The 25,143-nt window shown below is 38.4% G+C and overlaps 2 protein-coding genes across 4 annotated transcripts; both read right to left on the bottom strand.

Moving 5' to 3' along the window:
• Nucleotides 1–4,511: 4,511 nt before the first annotated feature.
• Nucleotides 4,512–12,693, bottom strand: zgc:158258 (uncharacterized protein LOC791186 homolog). 2 transcript variants are annotated; one of them, XM_049572893.1, is made up of 5 exons: nt 12,644–12,663; nt 11,524–11,609; nt 7,373–7,529; nt 6,918–7,113; nt 4,512–6,824 (listed from the first exon to the last, which is right to left on the bottom strand). In XM_049572893.1, the coding sequence occupies exons 3-5, from the start codon at nt 7,475–7,477 to the stop codon at nt 5,740–5,742; spliced, it is 1,386 nt and encodes a 461-aa protein (XP_049428850.1). In that variant the 5' UTR covers nt 7,478–7,529; nt 11,524–11,609; nt 12,644–12,663; the 3' UTR covers nt 4,512–5,739. The 2 variants fall into 2 exon arrangements, with proteins under 2 accessions (XP_049428850.1, XP_049428926.1); XM_049572969.1 differs by lacking the exon at nt 11,524–11,609 and having other exon boundaries at nt 12,644–12,693.
• A 3,386-nt stretch (nt 12,694–16,079) lies between these two features.
• Nucleotides 16,080–24,520, bottom strand: yod1 (YOD1 deubiquitinase). 2 transcript variants are annotated; one of them, XM_049574616.1, is made up of 3 exons: nt 24,449–24,520; nt 21,466–21,674; nt 16,080–19,543 (listed from the first exon to the last, which is right to left on the bottom strand). In XM_049574616.1, exons 2-3 carry the CDS (start codon nt 21,671–21,673, stop codon nt 18,843–18,845), a joined length of 909 nt encoding a protein of 302 aa, XP_049430573.1. In that variant the 5' UTR covers nt 21,674; nt 24,449–24,520; the 3' UTR covers nt 16,080–18,842. The 2 variants fall into 2 exon arrangements, with proteins under 2 accessions (XP_049430573.1, XP_049430499.1); XM_049574542.1 differs by lacking the exon at nt 24,449–24,520 and adding an exon at nt 22,109–24,427.
• Nucleotides 24,521–25,143: the final 623 nt, after the last annotated feature.

Raw genomic sequence — 25,143 nt, forward strand, 5'->3', positions numbered from 1 at the left:
ATTAATTTATCCACTTTATGTCTAATTTCATTTACTTAAACATGGCAAGTTTAAATGCCTTCTTTGTTATTTTGAGTGTAATGAGAAATAAGATCTGTGACAACATGTCAGACCGGTTTTAAGTGTTGGAGTAAATGGATTACTCCACTGTTACAAATAGGTCAGGGGGGCTGTTGTCAAGACAGCAGTGTAGACAGGCAGTAGACAGTTAGCTCATGTTACTGTGACCTCTGGGGTCAGCATTGTGGATTTTAGTGGGCGAGCCTTATAAAGATAAGAGAGCCCTTAATTTATTATTTAGGCCAATCTGTTTTGCCTTGAAGAGGCTAACCACAGTTTCTACAATTTTGGTCAAAATGACCAAAATGAAACCTTTTGACATCTGTTCTTTCTTCTGGCAAAATTTCCTGGTTTAATCTTGCTCTGTTCAGGAGAAAATAAGGTGCAGAAATCACTGTAACTATAAAATCCAACCAAAACCCAAGGCAGACTGCAGTAAATGTGCTGGTGAAGATTCTCAATCATACAGGTCATGGTAATTCTAAGTGCTATATCAGAGGTTTCCAAAATGTTTGTGTCCAAGGATCACCAACAGGCAAGCCAAAATCTCAAGGCACACCTGTCTGTGCACACTATCTTCCATAACATGTTTTATCACTCTTATCACGACATAAGACAATAAAAATAAGAAAAAATTAGACCGGTAGCGTCCACACAAAGACTGGCATCACAGCACACTGTTTGAGAACCATTGTGTTATATTATAGGCAACTGATAGGTGTGACACACCTGACAGGTGTGTATGTCTCATAGGACATTCACACCAGGTCCAATCTAACCCTAACGACACACAGAATGGCTGGGTTGGTCAATGACTCACATGACCTTAACGACTGAAACTCAGAGCTCTCATGTGACCTAAATAACTGTTAACACTGGGCGTGAATAAAACCATTTGTGCAAGTGAATTACATGTAACGTCAAAGTAAAGACGCGATTAGACGCAAATCCCCACCAGCTGGTGCGATGGATGTGACAATAACATAACATGAATAATGTGTTGCGAAAATTTGCACTGATGTGTACCCAACATGAGGATTCACACCCACGCAGGGTTTGAAGCCTGCGACTCCCCACCAGAAACCTCTTGAAGGTGAGGTGAAATATCTTCAAGATACTCAAGCAAGTCCAGGTGCCTACGATATAGCACTTAAAACGCAGTAAATTTAGATAGGCTACTGTGCTCTGCCTCGGGTTCCCGGAGATTTGTGATTCTTATGGTGAACGTCAAACAAAGGATGATCGACAAAATAATTGATAACGTGACAATGACCATGGCAAAATTAGTGATGAAGATCATCAGGATGTCAAGTTATCTTAATTTATGTCAATTTAACCTGATGAAATGAACATTACAACCGAGTAATACTTGAGGGTTGTCCTAAAATTTTCTCTGTTACAGTTTTTAAAGCAGACACTTATAAGTGAAACAAATATGAATTGAATCTAGGAAGAAATTAAAACAGTTTTCCTCGAACTAAAAAAGGTAAGAAATTAAAGTTATAGTTACTGCACTTTGCCTTTGGATTACCTGTCTAGCTGTTTGAGGTAATACAAATGCAGATTACAGTAACTACAATGTTAGAACAATGTTTACATTTCTGGAATCATAGATCACTTTATTGATCACGGTTTTAAGGCATAAGAATTACTTTATGAATATCTATTTAAGCGTGTTCCCATTTTTCTGCTTAACCCACATTTTGAAGCCATTTTATCCATTTCAGTGTTGGCATAGTTATTGCAGTTAATCTAGAAAACTTCTTTTAATGCCAGTATAAAGTTTGCATTTTTATTTAAGTAATGAATAAATGAAAACAATTCTATGACGGAGTCTGTTTCTGTACTGTAGGGGTTACAGCAGCTATACACAAAACGCAAACATTGTAGTTGCATTTGTATCTTTACTGATGAACTCAATCCTTTCTACAGCTCTCCTTTCTGTAGTAGTATCATATTTCTAAATTTGGCCATGGCCTGATTTCTTCCTCCATTGTTTAATATTACTTGACTGGCAGAGAGCCGTGTCAGTTTCAAAATTCGACACCCTTTCTTTGCCTGTGTGCAGACATACTAGACACAGATACCGGCCCATTAGGCGAGCCCCTCGCCTTACTCAGAGATACCACTACAGAAGGCAGCTGTAATCTTCTCTCGCAACAATTAACCACACACTAATTCAAGACCGTTATATAACCAATGCCCAGTCATTCAAATAACTCAGTAGCAGGAATTAGAATCCCAGATGAGCCAGCTGGTATAATGGGGATGAATGAGTGACTGAGGAATTAGAAGTCTTACATGCAAAGGGTTACTGAGTAAACAGAGAAAGGAAAGCACAGGTCTGCTAAGTTCACGCGGAGGTTGGGCTCAGGATAATCGGATAATGGAAGAACAGCTGAGCAGGCTTTTCTCGTTGCTCGAGTGGCATGTAAGATGAGTAGTTTGACTGATAGTCATTGTGTAAGTGGAGTGTTGGATGAAGCAGAGACGTAAATGCACTGTGCAGCTTTACAGGGATGATTGTTTGGCTGAATTAAGGGGCCTTTGTTTCTTTGTGACTCACTAACTCTGTGGAATGTTATTTAAAAACTCAGTCTGAATAGGCCATTAAAGGTACTGCGTGTCACTTTTTACGTGTATTTATCACTTTTTATTGCCAATGTGTGAACAGATGGTTCATAATAACTGAGACCTTCCCCGACTTTCTCAGTTGCTTGTAACAGTCTGTGGACGGATTTCTATGTAAAGTACTTGGGACGAACTTTCTGGAAAAATCCAAAGGATGTGACTCATGCGTGCAGCCAACACTAAGGGTGCTTTCAGACCTAGAGTTCGCTTGCTTTGGTCCAAATTAGGGCCTTTTTTTGTGTTTGTTTTTTTACAAAGTAGCATAATTGCCTAGAGTTGGTTCGTGTTCTCACGGCAGCATTTACAAACGGACCAGATAAAATGCCTTGTGTGAGAAAGCTGCTCTTGATTGGTCACAATTTCCATTTAGGAAAAATCCAGGAAGTAAACAAAACGTAGAAGAAGAGTACACTTGCAAGATAAATGTGACACTTTCTAATGTCACAATGGAGGGACAACTACGCAGGTTGATTTTAGTGCTGGTGACTGTGGACTATATTGCTGTCATTGTTCATTTTAGTCAAACCATACAGTTTGAAAACGAGGCGCGGCTCCAACTAGAAAACAATGTTTTGATGCATTGGATGTGTTGAATGTGCATATTAAGGCAGTACAGGAGGAGGTGCACATTAATAATCCTCCAGGACTGTAACATGCTCATGTTTAACCCAAACAATGTGTCATGTGACTGCAGTTGGTTCAGAACCAGGTCAGAACATGTTCTCACCACAAACGGATCGCACAAGAGTTCGTTTGTAACCAGACTGAGACCTTCTTGAAGAGGTGGTCTCGTTACAGTTATTTTGGTGCGCACCCGAGTGCGATGTGTTCACATCTGTCCAAACGAACCGCATTTAGGGGGCAAATGAACTTGAGTTTAATTGAATGGGAACCAAACAGGGCTAAGTGTACAACACTAGCTAACATAAGCTTAGAAATGGAGTCCACCACTAACTTTAACAAACAGCCGTTATGATATTGTGGTTTTAGCTTGCTAATGTAAGCTAATGTTAGCTTGTTTAAACGGACGAATTGCAAGCTATCTAGCTAACATAGCAAAATGTCTTGAGTGGCTAACGTCTGCTAATTCATCCAGACCTCTAGGACTGGTTTGCTAACGTTAACATGAAGCAACCAACTCCACATCCATGCAGCGTAGTTACGTTACAGCTTGCTGGGTAGCCAATGAGTTAACCATAACCTAAACTAAGGATAGACAGTCAATGTAAGCTATGCTGCTTGGCTTTGCCATTGACTGCTTTGTAGCGTTAGCAAACTGCAAGATAATGTTAGCCGTGTTATAGTAGCGGGAGCGTATCTATGTTTCCAGGGTTCTATGTTTCCTGCTTGGTTGAGCGGGCAACATAGAACCTGGGAAACATAGAACCCTTTTTGTGTAAGTGGGGAACATATAACCTGGGAAACATAGAACCCTGGAAACATAGGGATGACCCCACAGTAGCATGGAGCCAATGCTCAAAATGGAACATAGTAGCATTACAGATATAAACATGATTGAAATTAATATAATTGTAATTTACTTTTCAGCATTCTATCAACACGATGGCAGTCAATCACAATCAGTCTCGGGTATGTCATGTCACTGTTTTGACCGATGCCCAGGTGCTCGCTCGTGCCTATGTTGTGTGAGTGTGAGCAACTGGATGCTGACTGCAGTACACCTAAAAGCCTCAGAAAGAAGTGTTATTAACAAGGATTTTCTGAGAGTAAAAGTTCGTCATGTCAAAGTTAAAAAGGTGTCATACTGTATTTGAACTTTTGATAATAATGATAACAATACGCAAAATATAACATGCAGACTTCTTTATTTTTACCAGTATTAATGGTAATGGTAAAGAGTTGGTAAGAATAATCACATTGTCATTCATTCTGGATGAACATCCCCAGTATTTAGACAATGAAGGCATTCACACAGACACAGTTTGTCACACATTTGTAAAACCATCTAAACCATACTGTATAAAATAGTAGCAGAAACAAAACACTGAGCTACTGATGCATCAGATTTCAATAATGTGCCACTGATTGCTACTAAAGATTAGAAAACACTGAAAAAAATCACCCCAAAACACTGTCAGAATTTAATTTTACAATAATTATGATCTTCTTCGAGGCTTTGCTCCAAGGAGTGTACTCAACAATTTACTTAAAGGCACATCTGTGAATTATAAAATGATCAGTCATGTAAAAACTCTGTTGAGTTGATGTTTCCTTTAAGTAGAAGTACATTGGAGCAGCATGTTACGGCAGTATAATGACAAAGGAACAAGATTAATTGAAAGCCACAGTATTATGTTACCATCATTCTAAAATGTGATTTTTGTGCCGATATAGGCTTATTACAATATTTCTTAATATTGTTAACAAAAATTCTTACTTGTGTGTGACCAAGTGCCATCTAGTTCCATTATTTTTGTGAGAAGGCAGAGATCTCCACGGTTGATATCTCCAACACTCTGCAACTTATACCAAAACAATCTAGACTGATGAATAGCACCACAGGTAAGAAGAATACTATATCTTCTGATTTCGAGGTGAACTGTCCCTTCAAACAACTCAGTGTTATGACTGATTTGAAGATGTAGGGATTACTTTTACTTATATTCTATCTTGGGCTGATTTGATATTTAGCCTTGTCAAGTTGTTTCTGATATTTGTTAGAGCAAACACAATTAGAGATTCTGATTGGATGGCATTACATTAACATACCATTTAATCAAATCAAATACGTACAGCCTCAGGGGTTTGAAATGTGTAAGGTGCATTTTCAGATTGAAGCCTCCAGGACAAAGGACAATGGTTGGAAAGAAAACTGGCCATAAGTTAGTGAGTGATCACAACCTGTATTAAAAATGCTGGTCTTGCCCTTTAACTTCTTCCCCTTCTTCATCCTCTTCTGCTTTAGTTTGCCAAAGTGCCAAGTGCCAAGTTCCCGCTTAATGCTCTAACTCTCTTTAAGCTGATGGTACTCTTGAACTCTTTCTGAGCACTGTATTTACGCAGGCAGGCTCCTGCTGTTTACCTGTTTTAGTCTTTGAGCAGTCCAAGCTTTCTGAGTGCTTCTTTCCGATCAGCTCCCATCCCAGGCACCACCATCACTGTGTATCCGACTGAGTTTGTGGGTTTGGGGGGTACAGGTTGACAGTTTCCACCGTTTCTGTGGTGGTCTAGAGTAGCAGAGCGCTCCAGACCAGCTGCCTTCAATCCATTGGATTGAGCGGGATGTGATCCAGGCACAGGCTGTTGGTCACGTCTGGAGTAGTGATGGAAACTGGCACTGCTCTGCAGAGGCCTACTCTTTGGCTCTGTGGGCACTTGAGGATAACAAAACGATGGGCTTCTTAATGGATTAACATTAGATGTAAATCTGTTGGGTGCTGGGTCTGGACAGGAGTGAGATTTAGGGGGAGATAGTGAGGCTGCTGTCTCATCTTCTGGCTCTTGGTCTTTCAGGAGGCCCAGCTTCTGCAAAGCTTCCAGTCTCACAACCTGGGGATCTTTTGCATTCTTGATATTGTACGTATTTTCTGAGGTTATGGATGTTTCACTTTGGGGGGTTTTCACAGCTATGTTGGTAGGAATCTTTTTGGGTTTGGGGGCCACAACCGGAGGACCTGTCTTGGACATAGAAGCCTCTGAGAAAGATTTACCAGATCTTGGTAGATTCCTGAGGTTTTGGCCTTCCTCTGTGACAGGAAGGTGCTTGTCCAGTTCTATAGTATGATCAATTTTAGGACATAGAGGTGTCTTCTTTGTGGAGGCACTCCTCCGCAGATGAACAAGTGCCTCATAGGACAGAGGACCTCTGTGTAAACCTTCAGGTGTCCTGCCTGAGTAGTCCCTGGGTTTAGGTGGAGGAGGTACCACAACATTAACCTCTAAAGGTACCTGGGGAGCAACAGGTTTCTGGTTGTGTTTGTGATCAGGTTTGTTGCTTGAAAGAGTGAAGTGAGGGTTAGAGCTGAGGTTTTTGTCTGGAGGGACACCCGGCTTTGGTTTGGGGGGAGAACATGGAGAGATGCTTGCCACAACAAGAGGTGTCGGGACCAGGTAGCTGGGTTTGGTGTCATCGTTTTCCTTTGTTGGTTCCTTAGAAGCATGTTTCTCTGAACCTGAAAGACAAACAAGCTTATGTTGGTCACTAGAAAGTATTTAATTGACAACTGTTTCACTAATTCTGCATCTGTGCCTAGAGATTAACTCACTGTTGAGCTTGCTTTTGCTCATGGAGGCTGACAGGTCAGCCAGTTTGGTAGCGAGGTTGCCAGGGCTGGGCAGTTGGTCAGGTTCGTCATTAGACAGTCCACTATCTTCCTCGGTATCCAGAGACCCAATTGTCTCTTCCAAAAACATGAGACAAGCCTTCTCTTCAGCAGACAGGTGCTCCAGACTATCATCACTCTGTAAAACATAAAGGTAGGGTTTTTCTTGATTGACCGAAAATCCGTTTTGACATCAAGAACAACTGACATCACTTTTTTACCAGAGAAACCTTTCATGTCTAAATAGTCACAAAACTAAAACCAGATGGACCCCTTTTGCTTTTATGCTTCAGCTCTGTGACCTACATGGTTCCATCTTGATTCATGTTGTGAATGAGTTGTAGTAGAACTAATATATTTCTCAGAATAAAGAGGGTAAGGTAAGGTCAGTAACTTACAAAGCCAGAATTGGCGCTGACCACGCTGTCACAGCTGCCAGCGCTGTCCATGCCAGTCATCGTCTCCAATCCAATGCCACCTGGCCAGGTATCACTTTTGGGCATCTTACTGCCCTAGTTTATCTGAGGGTAGCGGCACAGATTGTTGTGTTTCACTCTGTGAAAAGGGAATACATAGTGAGTGTCATTTTCAGAAGTAGATTCTGTTTAATTAACCATACTATTTTTGCATACTTAGTTTTTTAGTTGTTCTATCAGTCATTGATTTGCATGTATTTTTGTACAGTGAGAAAAATATATATTCCGTAAAGGACGACATTGGAAATTTCCTTTTAATGTACTTTCCTACTGCATTCCCTTGCAGTACTTTTGCAGGTAACACTTTACGATAAGGTACACATAAAATCAGTAGTTTCTAAAGAACTAATGACGAACGAATGAGTGACTAACCATAAGTTAATGATCAGTTTTTGAGTAACTCCCAATCAAATGTCATACAGTAGCTTATCATTAGGTAATAATTCGTGAATTATTAATGACTAAGGTAACCGATGAGGAACGAATTAGTCGCTAACCATTAGTTAATGTTCAGTTCTTGAGTAAGTCCCAATCAAATCTCATACAGTAGCTTATCATTAGTTAATAATTAGTTAATTGATATAACTGAAGGAACAGCTCGCTTTTTTGTGAATCTTACTGTAAAGTGTTACTCTTCCACATTATCTTTGCAATATTTTTACATTAAGCTTACAATAACTTTTGTTTCCCAGCCTTACGCAGGAATTACAAATCAGCATAACAGTGAATCCAGTTTACAAGTAATTCAGGACGAGTACATAAGAAAACACACTTGTGTGATGTTATTATAGCTCAATAGACTACTTTATAAGTTAGAAATAGCCCAGTGTGCTGGAATAAAAAAAAATAAAGTTTTTAGAGTATCTGACACATGGACTTCAACGAGAGAACTCCTTTTTGTCCAGGGGGCTCATTACAGAAATTTCCAAAGTTTGAAATCCTGTCTTATCTTAGTTTAGGATGACATGTAGGATTTTTTTGATTTTTTTTTTTTTTGATTATTTTTTTGTATTGCAGAAACATGTTTCCTGACTGCATTAAGAAAAAAAAATCATATCTTATCTCAGGATTTGGAATTCAGCTTTTACAGAACTATCCTGACTTTAGGGTCCTAAATCCAAAACAAGTGCCAGAAACGGCAGCAGCACTGTTGTTAGGCTGTTTGGCAATAACAATAAAGGAATAACATGAACTCAGATTGAAAGGCTATTCAGACCATATGCTGACGGTCTGAATTTTCTAGACCTTGTATTGATGATTCATTTTGAATTTGAGCAACATGTTATACAACTGGCTCTGGAGAGGCCAACAAGCAGGCATGCTGTGGTCATGCAAACCACAAATGCACTTTGGGTTTTTGCTAACAGTGACTTCTTGTCACCTATTGCATTCTAATCAAATATACAGGCATGACAGGATGAATGCTGATTGACAAATTTAATTTACAGTTAGGAATCAGGTAGGATTTCTTAAGATAGGAGGCCTGAGGTGCAATAGGACAGGCTTGAGTTTAGAAGTTGCCTCTGTAATAGGAAGATAGATTTTTTTTTTTCCAATCTTTGAAACTTAGGTTAAGATAGGACAAGCAGTTAGAATATTTTTCTGTAATGAGGCCCCAGACCACCAATGGAACAGTAGGGATTAAGAACACAGAGGCTCGCCTTCAATAGTGGCAGTCTTTATAAATTTTGCAGCACAAATGTGCTCATCCTGTCAGATGTTTAGTCCAAAAACTCATATAAATAGATGCCCAGAAAAAGACAAAAGACTCTACAGGACTCGACATGCACGTTTTGATCAACACAGCACTGATCATAGTTTGACAGACAGTTGCATCAAAGCAGACCGAACAATTGAGTTTTATCTGTAAAAGCTTCAACCATATTTCTAAAGTCCAGTCCTTTGACCATGTCTGATGTAAGTGCCATAAGTCAATCTTTTAGCTGTAAAGGAGTTTGGCCTTTGTCTTCCTCTACAATTAATAAATAATGGACAGTACAATGTGCACAGACACTGATTAACAACATACAGCTATAAATTTGTTTCCAAAGTATGTAAGCAGATATGGAGAGGAGGGAAAATGAGTGGCAGTCAGCACCACAAAGGACTGGACAGCTCCAAATCAGGCTGATCCGTCTTTACTGTCAGCTCAGGATTATATTTAAACAGTGTCAAAGGTGTCAAAGTGTCATTTATTTCAACCCAGGTTCAAATTAGTCCTGGGTTACTTTGATGGTATTATTAGTCCATACTGTAAACATGGCGTCTTGTGATTGCACAAGAATCTTTGCCTTCATAACACATTTGTAATGTCCCAGCATGCTTTGGACAAGAGAGCACGACTGTAGCCTTCATACATTACAGAACGACAGATGTGTACAGTGATAGGCAGCATTATTGTTTGCACTACAGGAGCTGGAGGCAAAAATATCAAATGTTTTTTTTTTGTAATTATTGTTATTTTGTATTAATATATTTATTTACCGTGCCTGTTTATTATGTTATTTAGATATTACGTCTGTGTCTATGAATTTATTTAATTTCCTAACGAAAATCTGTGAAATATAACTCCTTAATGAAAAAGATACTGGGGAAAAAATGGTATAAGTGAAATAAAATTGTTTTTAAAAAAAATCCCAAAGAAGCTGTATACAGTCTCTGTAAAATCAAGTATCTAAACCTTCTCTAGATAGATAGATAGATTCTTTTTGCTCAATGGCAAACTCCTAGAAATCTTTAGTGTGTAAAAGAGTTTGTGGTCAAACCCCTACACTCAACATTTAAGACTCTAATGCTGCATAAGAGCAACCATTTTAATGCAAGAAAAGAAAAATGAATTTACAATATGTTATTTTCACAACATCCATATTTGCGTAGTGTTTGTCTGGGGCAGATTTTCTGATGATTTGGCTTATGAAGGCAACAGTTTACTTTTTGTTTTAGCTCTAAGATACTGAGACTTCCAACTAGTCTTCAAAACAATCCATGCACAAGTAACAAAAAATTAAATTAAATGTTAAATACATAATAATTTAATTTAATTTAATCTTATTTTATTATATTTTATTTTATTTGATAGGGACGATGCAATTCAACATAGCTTCACTACAGAGTATGGGACTGATGTGTCGAGAGTTTATCGCTCTTGCTAATTTTCAACTCCTGTCCCTAGTTGGGCTTTGACATGTAGACCCAAAATGTTATTAAAAATATACAGTTTAAAACATCATACAACCACAATACACGAAGGCTCTACAATTTCATTTTTATGCTTAACTGGTGAAAGCTATTATCATTGGCTGCCTGGAAGTCCGTCTACAATAGTAGGCCGATGTTTGGCAAATGGTTCATAGTAAAGTAAAGGATACACTGTAAGTAATATATGATTTATTAGACTATTTCCCAGCTTTCTAAATTGCTCAGTCTCACATGCAGACCTGCCTAAATATAATCTCTTCCACATTATCGTCTCATCCTGTGTTACCCTGTGGTGTGTTTTACATGCCCACCAGCTTTCCGCTGACTGGACAGAATGACAGAGTATCATAGCTTAGTGCGTTTCTGACAGATATCTAACTAGTCCTCTAACTGCATGTGACTCAGATTACAGCAGCACACATGCCACTCCTAATCTTCCTCAACCGGATCAGTTTCAGAGGGAGTGGAGGGCAGCAGCAATGATCCCCTGAAAGCTATATGATATCCAGTTTGACTGTGTTGTCTCTCTGCAGCATTATTAATTTGGGTGTATGTTCAGCCACAGACATTTTCAGTAGTTGCAGGTGGCGAGATGCAAAGAGAACGTAAATAGTATTACCTTGATTAGGGATCGGTTTCCTGCTGGGGATGCTAAAATTTAGGCCTAAACACCTGCTCTTTAAATTTCTAATCTCATTTACAATAATAAAAAAGCGTCCAGCAGCTATTGAGCATTGAATTTCTACCAGTACAAAGGAATTTTAGAGAATAAAGACATTTTTATTTATCTGCTACAGAGCAGGAAGTTTTGTATAAAGGAACCTTTGTCTGATTCGAGTGAAAAGAAATTCACTTTTGGATAAGTTTCAACACACCTGAGAGGGAATGGCTGCGAGATAAGCCAAGAGAGGCACAAAAGCACTTCTGTTCACTGTCCATGCTCTGCTATGTCATCCCATCCCTGCGAAAATTTAAAGTTCCTATCGCCAGGTCAATATGTAAATGAAATGTCCTCATATGTCCTGCTGCATGCAGGTATTTATTGTTTTATTTCTAACTTTAAAGTCACTGACTTTTGATAATCAAATTTGCCTTCAATTAAGTGTCAAGTATTATGTAATTCCTGTGTTGTAAAGTGTGTACTCTGACTCCTTTTTTTCCCACTTGTCATAACAAAACCACAGACTAATAAGACTGTAGTTAGTCATTAACTCCCGTTGACCATTTCCAGTGAAAGGACATGGGTGATCATAATGTTATCTCCATACACCTGTCAACACAGTAGCAACCACCACAAAGTAGAAAAAACAGGATGAGCAGAGGTCAAGGCAATAAATTGAAGTGCCCATGCCATACTCCTTGGAACATTAATCTCTGTTGCAATAACAGTTTTGATTGTGGCTGTAAAAGAGAAACTGGCCAAGCTTTTATTATCCATAATGCACTGTTTGAAGGGGATTATGCAACTGGGTCAAATCATCCACGTTATGTTTTTAAGTTTACAACTTAAACCCTCACACCTGGCCTTCAACCCTCTACTTTCAGATTTAGGTTAAAGTACATTAGGCGCTTTGTCACTTTTGTAATAAAGATAATCTGCCCAACATACAGGCTTTGCAAAAAATACAATAAGTCAACTGCTCAAAAGATGTTCTGTACTTCAGTCCCAAAAGAAAAGCAAATAACAATAAGGCTGACTAAACACGCTGTAAAAAATAAAATTAATCAGTTGCATCGCTATATGACACTACACACAAATATAAAGTATGGCAGCAATAGCTTTTCAAAACATGGATTTAGTCAAGAAATAAAAACACTTCAAGTCACCACAAGTGAGCTAAAACATGGGTTGATATGTTACTTCATATGAGCTATACTTATATTAACATATGATGAAAAACATGATTTAAATTAAACTATGTAACATTAACAGGTGTTTAAACTAACTTTAAAAAAACTGACCACAGACTGGAAAAGCATCAAATAAGCACATACCTGTTTGAATCACAAGTCTTTAGTTATCCATCTTCTGCCACTTGTGTGAGTGAAGACACAAGTGAGTGAGCGGCTCTGTGTCACCTGCATGAGGGACTTTGTGCTCTAAGCTTTTAGCCAATCAGAGAGCAGCATTCTCCTTAAGACGCACAAGCCCTAGTCGTCATGGCAGCCTACCTACAAATGCAGTAATCTGCTAATCAGTATCTCTGCTTCAAACTCTCTCTGCTATTGTAGTTTGAATACAGTTTTGAATACATTACTTTCTTTGAGATAATTACACTCAGATGTAAGCAGTGTTTTACAGGTGTTGTGATGTTACATTAAGTCACTTGGGTTGGTTACACATTGTAGACCGTCGTGTTGTCATCTTTGCAACAGCACACTATCTTAGAAAAAAATCTTTTAGACATTATGCCTTCTCTATGTACAGTTATAGAAGTAGGCCACTGCTTATTTTCAAAACTGATCAATCTGACAATTATAATCTCAATGAATCGATTAATTGTTTGTTCTGTGAAATGTCAGACAATCATCAATCTTCAGCTTGTTCTGCCCGACCAACTTTCCAAACCCAAATATTCAGTTAACTGTCAGGTAACACAATCCCTAAGAAGAAAAAAAATTCTCAAATCTCTGAATTGACCAACAATCTGAATGATTCAGATCAAGAGTTTGATTGCCATCATATATTAGCCTGTGTATCATTATACTGTAGACGATACCAGTGGTATACCTACTAAAACCACACTGCAAAGCCCTGCTTCAGTAAAAAGTAATAGCTTATGTTAGCATAAACAGCAAAATGTACTTAAAGTAAAAGTACTCAGTCTACAGTAAAATGTTTCCTCTCTGTGTTTTACTATAAATAAATAAAGATTACTGCTGCATTAATGTGTATGTTGCATTTTACTGCTGTAGTTATGTAAGATTGTGCTGATTCTAACTTCTTTATATACTGTTGACCATTTAATGTACAGCAATGCACCTTTTTTTAATGAGATCCTCAAATGTTTGTTGAGTTGTTGTCCTGTGACAACAACTTTTCTCTAGACATCCCTGTTAAATTGTATTGTTGTAACTATAGGATACAGGAGTATTTTCTTTTGATGGTTATAGTCTGTCATAAAACTTTGACCCCCAAAAAAAGTCATAGTATAGTATGTCAACAAAATTTCACCAAAAAACTCATAGTACAGTATATGATATTAATTTGACCCAAAAAGTTATATGATATTGTCATAAGAATTTCTCCAATAAAGGCATAGTATACAATATCATGAAAACTTAATTAAATACTATCTTTAAAAGTCACGGTATAGCATATGATGATGTGAAATTTTACCAATAAAGGCAAAGTTTAGTGTGCCATGAAAAACTCCAGTAAAAAAGTTAGTCATTTTATGGTATGCCATAAAAAATTCATCAAAAAAATCATAGTATAGTGTGTCGTCGAAATTTCACCAAAAAAGTCATAGTATAGTATGATGTCCAAATTTCAACCACAACATCATAGTATAGCCTGTCGTCCAAATTTCACCAAAAAAAGACATAGTATAGTATGTGTTCAAAATTTCACAGAAAAGATCATGGTATAGTATGACATCGAAATTTCACCCAAAAAACATCATAGTATAGTGTGTCGTCCAAATTTCACCAAAAAAGTCATAGTATAGAATGTCCTGAAAATGTCACCAAAAAAGTCATAGTATACTATTTTGTCCAAATTTCATCAAAAAAGTCATAGTATAGTATGTCGTCCAAATTCCACCAAAAGTCAAAGTATTGTATGTTGTCAAAAATTTAACCAAAAAAGTCATAGTATAGTATAGTATGTCATCCAAATTTCAACCAAAACATCATAGCCTGTCATTCAAGTTTCACCAAAAATTTCATACAATTGTATGTCATCCAAATTTCAAAAAAAAGTCAAAGTATAGCATGTGGATCAAACTTCACCAAAGAAGTCATACTATAGCATGTCGTCATCAAAATTTCACGAAAAAGATCATAGTATAGTATGTCGTTGAAATTTCACCAAAAATGTCATAGTATACTAGTTAGTCCAAATATCACCAAAAAAGACATAGTATAGTATGTCGTCCAAATTTCATCAAAAAGTCATAGGATAGTATGCCGTCCAAATTTCACCACAAATGTCATAGTATACTATGTTGTCAAATTTCACCAAAAAAGTCATAGTATAGTATGTCATCAAAATTTCACAAAAAAAATTAATAGTATAGTATGTCATAACAACTTGACCCAAAAGGGCATAGTATAGTACATCATCAAAATTTTACCAAGAACATCATAGTATAGTATGTCGTCCAAATTTCAACCAAAACTTCATAGTATCGCCTGTTGTCAAAATTTCACCAAAAAAGTCATAGTATACTATGTCATAACAGTTTGATCCAAAAAAAAAGGCATAATCTAGTATGTCGTCAAAAGTTCACCAAAAAATCATAGTATAGAATGTCCTGAAAATGTCACCAAAAAAGTAATAGTATACTATTTTATATTTCATCAAAATAAGTCATAGTATAGCCTGTCTTCAAAGGTTCACCAAAAAAAGTATAGTATATGTTCAGAATTTCACGAAAAAGATCATGGTATAGTATGACATTGAAATTTCGCCAAAAAACAGTCATAGTGTAGTATGTCGTCCAAATTTCACCAAAAAAGTCATAGTATAGTATGTCGTTAAAATTTCACCAAAAAAGTGATAGTATTGTATGTCGTCCAAATTTAATCAAAAACTCATACTGTAGTATGTCATCGAAATTTCACAAAAAAGGTCATAGTATAGTATGTCGTCCAAATTTCCCCCAAAAAAGTCATAGCATAGTATGTTGTCAAAATTTCCCCCCAAAAAGTTACAGGACAGTATTCCACAGAATTCTTACGTCATATTTTAAAATAAGCTAAGACATTTATTACTATTTATTAAATGGCATTCAAGACTTTTGAATTCTGTTTTTGAACATTTGCTAAAATGATCAACTTTTAATACATTTTAAGAACCCACAGAAACCCTGTCTAGACATAAATGAGTTTGGATCTAAAGGCTAACTGTAAATGTTATAAATGTACTGTAACTCATCTTTCTCATGGCCCTTTCCTTGCAACAGTGACTGTCGGTCAAACAGCTGGTGAACAAACGTTAGATCCCATTAACAAAGGGTAGATGCTCCTTAAAATAACATGTAGGTAGAGTGATCCAACTACGATGTCACAAGATCAGTGGTTTCGCAAGGGTTTATTTCCAGTGGCCACGGATTGTAATCAGGAACTATAAATAGATGGGTGATGTGGGGACAGTTACTATTACAAGAAGTATTAGGAAATAGGCTGAACACAACATGAAGCATAAAAATTGTTAAAACAGTGATTAAAAAGAAATAGTTGATAGAAAATGACTCGGACACAAAGCTTTCGGCTATAACCTTTAATTGTGACACAACACTGAAAAAAAAATCAAGTAAATCCAGTTATTCTGTAGTGCTTTGTGTGCAACATTCATTGTTATTGTCCTTTAAGAGTTAGGAGAACTTGGTAAATACAAAATACAACAAAGCCATTTCATAGTTTCACTTTTATGCAAGCTGACTAATCCATTATCACTGTTAAAATAAACTACCTAAAAGTAACAGATGAAGAAAAAAAAGTAATTCACATTAACACAAAGAAATAATTTGAGATTTTTAGCTTAATTCCCAACACCGTCTCTGAGCCTGAACCAAGAAAGACCTAAAAGAAAGCCCCAATCTAGTCCTCCACTGTAACATTTTCTTTTTTTGGCAACAACTTAGTACCAACACCACCATCACAGATATGTGTAGTAGTAATACTAGTTCTGCAGAACACGAAGCAACAATAATCTGGGCTTCGAGAAAAAAAACATAATCCCACAAATATCTTTATGGCCTCCTCAAATTTAACATTTTGAGCTGTGGTTTAAAATAAACAAGTGCATGCTTCATCCTTCAAGGCAGTGAGTATTAAAGGAATTAGCAGAAACGTGAGAACATGCTCCAGTTGTGCAAAACATACAGTGGAACAGAATGGCGTAGTTTTGACAACATACACTACATAAAATGGACTGCAAATGTAAGCTGAAAAATCAAAATTGCAAAGATAAAAGCTTAATGCGGATTAGCTGAACACGTAATGTGTGGACTGTACCTGAACAGTAAATGCAAGTGAGCAGGATTCATCTTATACAGCGTGTCTTGCACTCACTCGTTTCAGATTTCTAGTTAGTACACTCCCCTCTCACCGTGTCTGGTGATCTGAAAAACAACACTCAAACACCTCATCATGCTTAAAGTGTTTTCCAAAATATGCAGCAATATTAAACAAAAAAGAAAACATTTTTAAAAGATTACAGCATAACATTTGAAAATTTCACACTTGAATTAAAAATTACACTCCTGAAAAACTGTCGTACCGATGAAGAATAACAAAGAGCTACAGGTTTTGTGAAATGTTTTCAGCACCATTTTTTTGTCTGATCTAAAATATAATCACTGATAAACCATGTTGCAATATAAAAAAAAAAACATCAGAAAAAAACAGAACAAAGAGAAAAGGGAAAAAGTCCAACATGAGTGTTTAGTCTAATTTTGATCACAATTTGCAACACTGTAATGTATAACCTCAGTCTCAATGGCCACTACTCACACAGTAATTTTAAAGAAACGTCACATTTTTGTAAAGATGAATCCAGCGTATCATTATTATCATCATCATAAGCCCCCCTCCATTCAGAAATGTGTTTCTACTGTTTATGTCCCCTAAAATGTCTGACCTTGACTACTCTGACTTGTAGCTGTACAAAGTTTGTCACTAAAAGGTGTTTTTACATGCCTCTACTGACAACAATCTGAGATTCAAACATTAATTAGTGACAAACCTAATCAGTAAACGGGGGAACAGAATTCAACACATAACTGGCAAAGAAATCTAAAACCTCCAGCATGTAGCGGACTTGTCAGAGAGCGACATTTAGCATTAGCATAGTGAACATTTGACAGCAAACATTCCATTCATTCCATTATCTTCCAAAAACACCATCATGGCAGATATTATTGTCTTGTTTCACAACCATTAACACTGTGTCGAACAACAGACACAAAAAAATGATGCTACACTAACCATTTTGATACGTCGCTCATCTGGGTCTAACTGAGATTCAAACATGTATGGCTGAATTTCTCCGATGTTTCCTTTAACGCTAATGCTAGCTTTTTGATGCGCGCTGTTCTTTTACCGGTTAACCTAGCGCAAGTGGCTAAAGTTAAGTGGGGCAGGGGCCAGTCTCATAATTTCATTGAGGAAGAAAGAGCAGATCTGCTTCCAGCTTTTTTTCAGAGTTTTTTAAACTTTCCATGCGGGGAAAATCTTTTTAAACAAAAAAAATTAACCATAGCAGAGTATATATATATATATATTTTTTTACATATTTTAAAGTGTGTCGGGAGGGGGGGACTTCAACAAAATCCAGCTGTGCTGAATGATTCAGACATCTAAAGTTAGCTAAATTTTAAGTTTTAGTATTGGAAAAGTTTCTGACATACATCTGCAATGAGAAAAACCCATAATAAACAACATAATCAACATGATGAATAACAGTCATACTTTGTGTGCTGCGCTTAAGACAACAGTGAATAAGATCACATCATAGTGCAAATAATTCTTAGTGGCTGTTTTAAACTTTCTAGAACCATACAGCAGGGTTTTATCACATACACGTTTAGTCAGTCACAGCTAAGTACTACCAATTTGGTGCATCAACTGAAACACATCAGCTGCTCTCTGTTTTTCAATAAAACCGAGCCGCTGAGTAACAAAAGAGTTTAAAACAAATCCTAAGAATAGTTTGCATATTTTCCTTGACCCATTTGAACAGTTTGAAACCATCCCTAACAGACTAAAATGATGGTTTTAAAGACATCGGAGCACTGCAGTAGCGTTTCTGACTATGAGAACTGACAGCAGTTAAAAGTAATACTGAACAGGTTAGAGGCTGAACACAGTGTCTGCAGATTCTCCATAGATGTCGCTGGACAATGTGAGGTAGAGGATCACACAAGCAGATTGACAGACAGACAGACAGACCAACGGAGTTGCCAGACGTGGGGCACAGGGTTGGTGGTGGTTGTATTTGTGAGAGGAAGAAAAGACAAAACAGTATTCACACTTCGCCAAAATTGGTGTGGCCTGTCTCCTTGGCGTGCTCCCGAGCTTCCTTTTGTCCCACCAGGCCTGTCTGGCACACCATGCAGCGCAACGCAAAGCGGTTAACGTCCGTGAACTGACGCTTGCGGCGAGCCTCGTCTGCCAGCTCCAGGGCCTGAGCCAGGATTACGTCATCTGTGGTGGAGAAGATAGTCTGGGGCGGAGTGTCGGAGCCGGGCGTTTCTTTCTGCAACGGGTCGTAGTGGATGCCGTCGTAGATGAGCAGCACGCGTTTGTGGTAGCCAGCGTCCTCCCCGAATCGATCCACTCGGACTGTCTGAGTGTCCACCACACAGATCTCACACTGGTAAAACTTGGAGAGGATGGACACCTCGATGGCTCCCCCCCAGGTGTCGTCACGTCTTATCCAAGTGCAGTACTCCTCGTTGGTCTTTCCCAGCACCGCTTCAGAGTAAGCCGCGGGGTCACTGGAAACAATCTGGGCGATGAGGCCTCGCATCTCAGGAGCACACGCAGGGTCGTATACACCACCTTCCACCACATAATACACACTGGTGAAGAGGCAGGAGTTGTCAGCCGGGACCACTCGGCGTGCCAGCATGGGTGAGGCTTCCAGGCGTGGTGCTTTAGTCACAGTGGGATGATCCTGAGCAGGCTTTGGCTTGTTCTTTTCTTCCTCAACAATGAGTGTGTCTCCTACAGAGGAGGACACAACACAGTTCAGCCTGGTCACACTTTGGTAAGAAGGAAATTTATAGCTTTCCAGTTTTTAACTTTACGTTTAAAGGGTCAGTTCACCTAAATTACAAAACAAAGGTGAACTGACTTTCATCTACAGCATTTAAGGTATACTATGCAGGATTTTGCTGAAAACAATGTATTGACTCGTACACAAATAATCTCTCTCAATCATCACTTGTGACCCATTAGAAGTGTGAGGCAGTGTATTTATCTGCAGAGACTCTCCCTCCGCCTTTGTTTTCTTCTTATTTTGCTGTGTTTAGGATGTTTCTGGGTGTTCACTCCCCAGCCAATAACAGCACACAGTTGAGGTCAGGAGGGACTTAAAAAAAAGACTAAGCAACCAGATAGTAGGAGCACGTATCCAAGAGAAAGCTATTTAAAACTGCGGACACAGTGCTGAAAAAACACACAAACTAAGAGAAGCAAAACGCCAAGTGGACAAAGCTTGTTCCAGCTACTGAAAGCCAAATCTCTTCATCTCAGCGACTGAGTATTCGTCTTCAGTAAGTTTGTCTCACTGTAACATTTAATCATGAAAGAAGACTGTCTTACTTGTTCCTGTGGACTGCAGATGTCTTTCAGTCTGATCACTGCGGCAGTGAGGGCCACAGGGATTGATGAGAAAAAAAAAATATGCAGTGGGCTGCAGTGATAAATTGTAACAAAATCAACTCTTGGAGAAACCTAACACGACTTGACTGGCCACTGCAGCCTGATATTGGGTTGGATTTGTCCAAAAATTGATTCTGTTTCAACTTCGTCACAGTGTTTTTATTTTTCAGCATCCCTGTGGCCTCCCACTGCCGCAGCCTAGATGCACTACTCGCATTCAAATTACTAGGAGGACTTGCATTTTTGCAGTAACGCTTGATTTGGCGTGAATGCAGCCTTAAGGCCCAGACACACCAAACCAACATCAAAGAACTGTGGTGACAAAAACCAACTGTTACGTCGCCTGTGTCTCGGCCAAAAAGTTGCACATTAACACACTGCAATGACTACAACTAATGGCCAACCAGCACGTACATTCTGCACAAGCATGAGAAGAAATAACTCTCCACACCAGCAGAGTGCAGTCGTCTGTATACGTCATTTAAAAGGGGACGCTAGTTGGCCAGTTAGCATATAAACAACATAATCTAATGTTGAAAGAAGACAGGATATTTACCATGTGCCAGTGAACAACAAAAATTAACTGTTTCTCCAAACGCACTCAAAGAAAATTTATCTTAATAAAACAAGCTTTTTTCAAACTTACGCGCTTTAGACTTTAGCTGTTTGTTTACTTTCCTCACTTCCGTTTCTCTTCTTGTGCACTGTGCTTTACTGCTAATCAGAGTGATTTCATTCACTGATGGGCTCCACCAATCTGACGTTAATTTCGTGTGTTGAATCGGCTTAAAAAGAACATCAGAAAAAAGCAAATGAGGGCCAAGAGTGCAGGACACACCACAAAAATGGGAGTGACGGACACTCACCAACAGCCCAACATCAGCTTGGTGTCAGGACCTTTAGGTTGCTAAGGTATCAGCTTTGCCATCACAATGAATGTAACATTCCTGTAATAGTGACTTGCAGTGTACGAACAAGCAGTGTAGAGAGAAGGGGCCAAGTTTGAATGTTTACCAACAGTAACAGACAATTCCTGCATAGTATACCTTGAAGAATTTTAGTTCAAAATATTCCACATCAACTTTTTTGTCATAATTCACAGAACACTGTCCAAAGTTTTCACAATGATTATTTCTTCTAAAAACTTACCCAGTCATCACACTAATGTAATGTCATGAAAACATGCAAATAAACAATAAAATGCTGATACAAACAATAATGGTGTGAATTTATCTGCATATTGTGGATGTTTGATAACATACCTGATTTGATGGGGTAGTCCTTAAGGTGAGCATCTCCATTTCGAAGATCAAGGCTGGAGGGTGGATAGCCGACCATGATTTTCTGCACGTCACAGGGGATACCAGTCAGCTCCTCCACCTTCGTCTTTAGCTCTTGCACGCAGGACTGATGAGTCAATCCCTGCATTATGTGGCTCCCATTTTTGGTCTTACAGCGAAGCCGCAACATCCTACGTACAAAAACATGTGACAACACACATCAGTGACACTGCAAGTACTCGGTTTGAAATTTGCTCGTCCTCCAGAGCATTTGTTGTCAAGACGTTGTTAATGCTATCAAGAGGATACTTTGTGAACATCTTGATTAATAAAGAATATTAAATCAACTTTGTAATTAGGGTTTTCTTTTTGCTGATGACTATAAAAGCCTCACTAGAATAAATCAAATCTTTCTAATATCCATTCTGCCTGGATATTAGAAAGATTCTGCCTGGATATTAGAAATCAAATCTTTCTAATATCCAGGCAGAATCTTGTTGCTGCTGTCGTCATTTGAATGATTGACAGTATAGGTACCATAATGTCTATGTCTGTTCCTTATTAAAAGAATACTTCACCCACAAAATGACCATTTGTATATCATATCAATTTTTCACCATGTTACCTTGACATTGTGAAGAAACTCGGTTCTTCTCACAAGCCTCCATGGTGTATGAAGAATCCGCTGAACTTCAGTAAAAGAAGCCCAAATTTAACATCAGCAAAATTATATCAAAACACTTGTTATAAACTCTCGAACAATTCATGCAATACAATCCAAGTCTCATTTATATGCTAAGTACGACCTAAACACATGCATTTTCACTAAAACGTTACAACGTGTGTGCCCAGGCTAAATTTTTTCATACTGAAAAGCTTAAGCAAAAAATACAAAGTGCTTAGTCATATGACTGGATAAATGAAACCTGGATTGTATTAGATTGTAAGTTGTGTGAGGGTTTGTGGAAGGGTGATTTGGTATAGTTTTGTTGTTGTTAAATGTGGATCCTGAGTACTTGAATTCCTGAAGAATGTTTGCTGTTTTTGGATTCTTCGTTCACCGTGGAAGCATTCGAGAAAAACAATGTTTTCTTCACAAATTCAAGGTGACATGAGGTGGGTAATTAACACAAATGATCATTTTGTGGGTGAAGTGTTCCTTCAAGTTTAAATGTATTGTTTCTTATCTGTGGAAAAAGCTTTGTTTCCACTGAGGGAAATGGTTAGCAGGGCATGCTGTGTTTACACGGCAACTCGTATGAGACTCGAGAACTAGCACCACCAGTAGCCATCAGCTAGTCTCGTGCGAGTTGCCATGTAAACACAGCACACCTGCATGCTAACTGACCACTGTGAGAAATTATGCTATAAAAGTGGAGTAAATTACGTCTTTCCAAGTCAATTTAGCATGCCGCGGCTTCAGGGCACTTGGATTACGACGGACAAGCCTTTCTGGCATTTTTGAAAAGCATTAGCAGACTTTTATTACATTTTAAAAATGTGGGTTCCATGCACTTCAAGTGTATGGAAAAATCCGGCTGGCAGTTATCCTTCGATACCCTGAACGAGTTTTGTGGATTAAAAAACTACACTGGACTTCTTGTCGGCATGAGGGTCAGTAAGTACTGCCTGTACTTAAGTGGCCATTTCCTTTAGGCTTACAAAAATAGACAGGAGTCTGTGTCGCCGTGACGCGTTGTTACATTTCTGGGAGGGTACATGTCAAGCTACAGTATAGGGTACTGCGTCAATTCAACATAGAAGTATAAACTCTGTCTTAGTCTAGTCATCTAGCAGGCTGAATTGGACCCTTTGGCGGGCCGGGTTCTGGCCCATGGGCCATATGTGATTTAGAAGCTACTAAGTGCTGACCATGCACTGTGCCCAAACTTTTGCTTCAGGCCCTTATCCTTTGTTTTTTGAAACTGTTTAAGACTGAAATTAAAAAGTAAACATGCTTAAACTATTGAAGAAATGTGTCATATCTAACTTTAAACTTTTTGGAAGTCAGGTCGTCTCTTCCTTGCTTAGCTATACACAGTTAACAAAATTTTGACCAGTGGTGCCCAAACTTTTGCATGCCACTGAATATAAAGTTAAGCAAAAAGTGACTCATAACCGTAAAAAGTCAACTGCCTCTTATCTGTAACTCAACCAGTACATCATTGTAGGTAGTTTAACGCCCTTGCATATTATAAACATGGTTTTAACCCTAAAGAAACTATGCTTGTGACCCCAAATGCTCTGTAAATGGGGATACAATTGGCTTTACTCGCATGTTTTGTGGTGGTTATTTAACGTCAGTCAAGTTAGCTCAGAACTTAGCTGCTTTATCGTGTAGCCATGAGCTAGTAGTATTAGCTTGCTAGTTGTGTTTGTTAGCCTAACTTATGCAACACAGCAATATTCAGGACGTCGGACACCCTACATTATGCTGGTCGGTGAGTGATAATACTGCTTTCGCAATGGACCCGGCCAAACAATCAAAGTGCTGATGAGCAGCAGCAGTGTAGAGAAACACATGACAGCGACATCGCTTTGTTTTATTTTTTTCTTTGTTCTGTCAGTTAACGTTGACGACAGTTGACTCAACAGCGGGACAAACACACAGTGAGCTAAGCTAGCAGCTCCCTGCTGAGCGAGACACAGGGAAGATTGTGAGAAGCTACCGGTCATATGACTTCACGAATAGCTAACACGTTAGTGACATTTATTCTGAAAACGTATTAAAGAAACACACTTACTCGGACTTACAGAGAAACGTAACGTTATCATGTATCATATGCTAACGTTAGCATGCTAATCGTCCCTTTAACTTGGCGTTAAGTGGACCGTTTTTCCAACCACTTTGCATCCGGGTAAACTTGACCAAAATCTGTTAACGTTACCTTCCCTTTCACGTATACACACACGACAAGGTTTATGAAGTGACATGACGACGAGTTAAGTCATTTTATTTTCTTACCTGGTGTTGACTGCAGCCCTGCCTCAGACAATAAACATCCAGTGAGACGACTGATGTGGGGAACGTCTGCCTACGTTCACGTGACGTCATGACGCTCTCTGATAGAACAGCGGCTTCTACCGTAAATGTCCGAATAGAGCCGAAGTGACACTGGAACTGTCGGGTTCTGCTGCACAAGTAGGAAAATGTCGTTCAAAATCCCACTGGCATTTATTGCATCTACGCTAATAACTAAACATCTAGCCTTGAAACAAATCCTTTTTCGGCACGAAGTCATTATGCTGACTTCATATGTTTAGATATGGACTGTAGTTAAAAAACAAAAAAAAAACAACAACCTAAGGGACTGTTCCTTACTTATAAGGGGGCGTGGCTGGTGCAGAATAGGGGAGGCATGTCAAATAATTATCTAATCTTTTTAAGATTTGAAACTCCATGAATTGGTCTCTCTGAATTCTTTTTTAGTTTGGCTTAGAGGAGGGACATACTCGAAATGGTTGTATTTTGTGTTTATTTTAAATACCATCTTAACCCCAAAACCCACCCGCAGGCTTGAAAGGCATGTTTTCTTTGATAATAACCAAAATAACACCATCTATCACAGTCAGAAACTGTAAAAACGAAAATTATCATTATCATTATCAAAATTGCGACGTTCCTTGAACACATCTTGAGTGATGAACACTCCTGTCAGG

This window comes from Epinephelus fuscoguttatus, linkage group LG1 (genome assembly GCF_011397635.1).
Source record: "Epinephelus fuscoguttatus linkage group LG1, E.fuscoguttatus.final_Chr_v1".
Taxonomy (NCBI): Eukaryota; Metazoa; Chordata; class Actinopteri; order Perciformes; family Serranidae; genus Epinephelus; species Epinephelus fuscoguttatus.

Excerpts from the sequence above, each read along its gene's own strand:
- yod1 (XM_049574542.1), bottom strand. Across the intron at positions 19,544-21,465 it reads GGACTACCCCATCAAATCAG|GAGACACACTCATTGTTGAG; the intron begins GTATGTTATCAA and ends CCTCCTCTGTAG.
- zgc:158258 (XM_049572969.1), bottom strand. The coding sequence starts at position 7,477 with ATGCCCAAAAGTGATACCTGGCCAGGTGGCATTGGATTGGAGACGATG. Across the intron at positions 7,114-7,372 it reads TCAGCGCCAATTCTGGCTTT|AGTGATGATAGTCTGGAGCA; the intron begins GTAAGTTACTGA and ends TATGTTTTACAG. Across the intron at positions 6,825-6,917 it reads GAGCAAAAGCAAGCTCAACA|GTTCAGAGAAACATGCTTCT; the intron begins GTGAGTTAATCT and ends TTTGTCTTTCAG.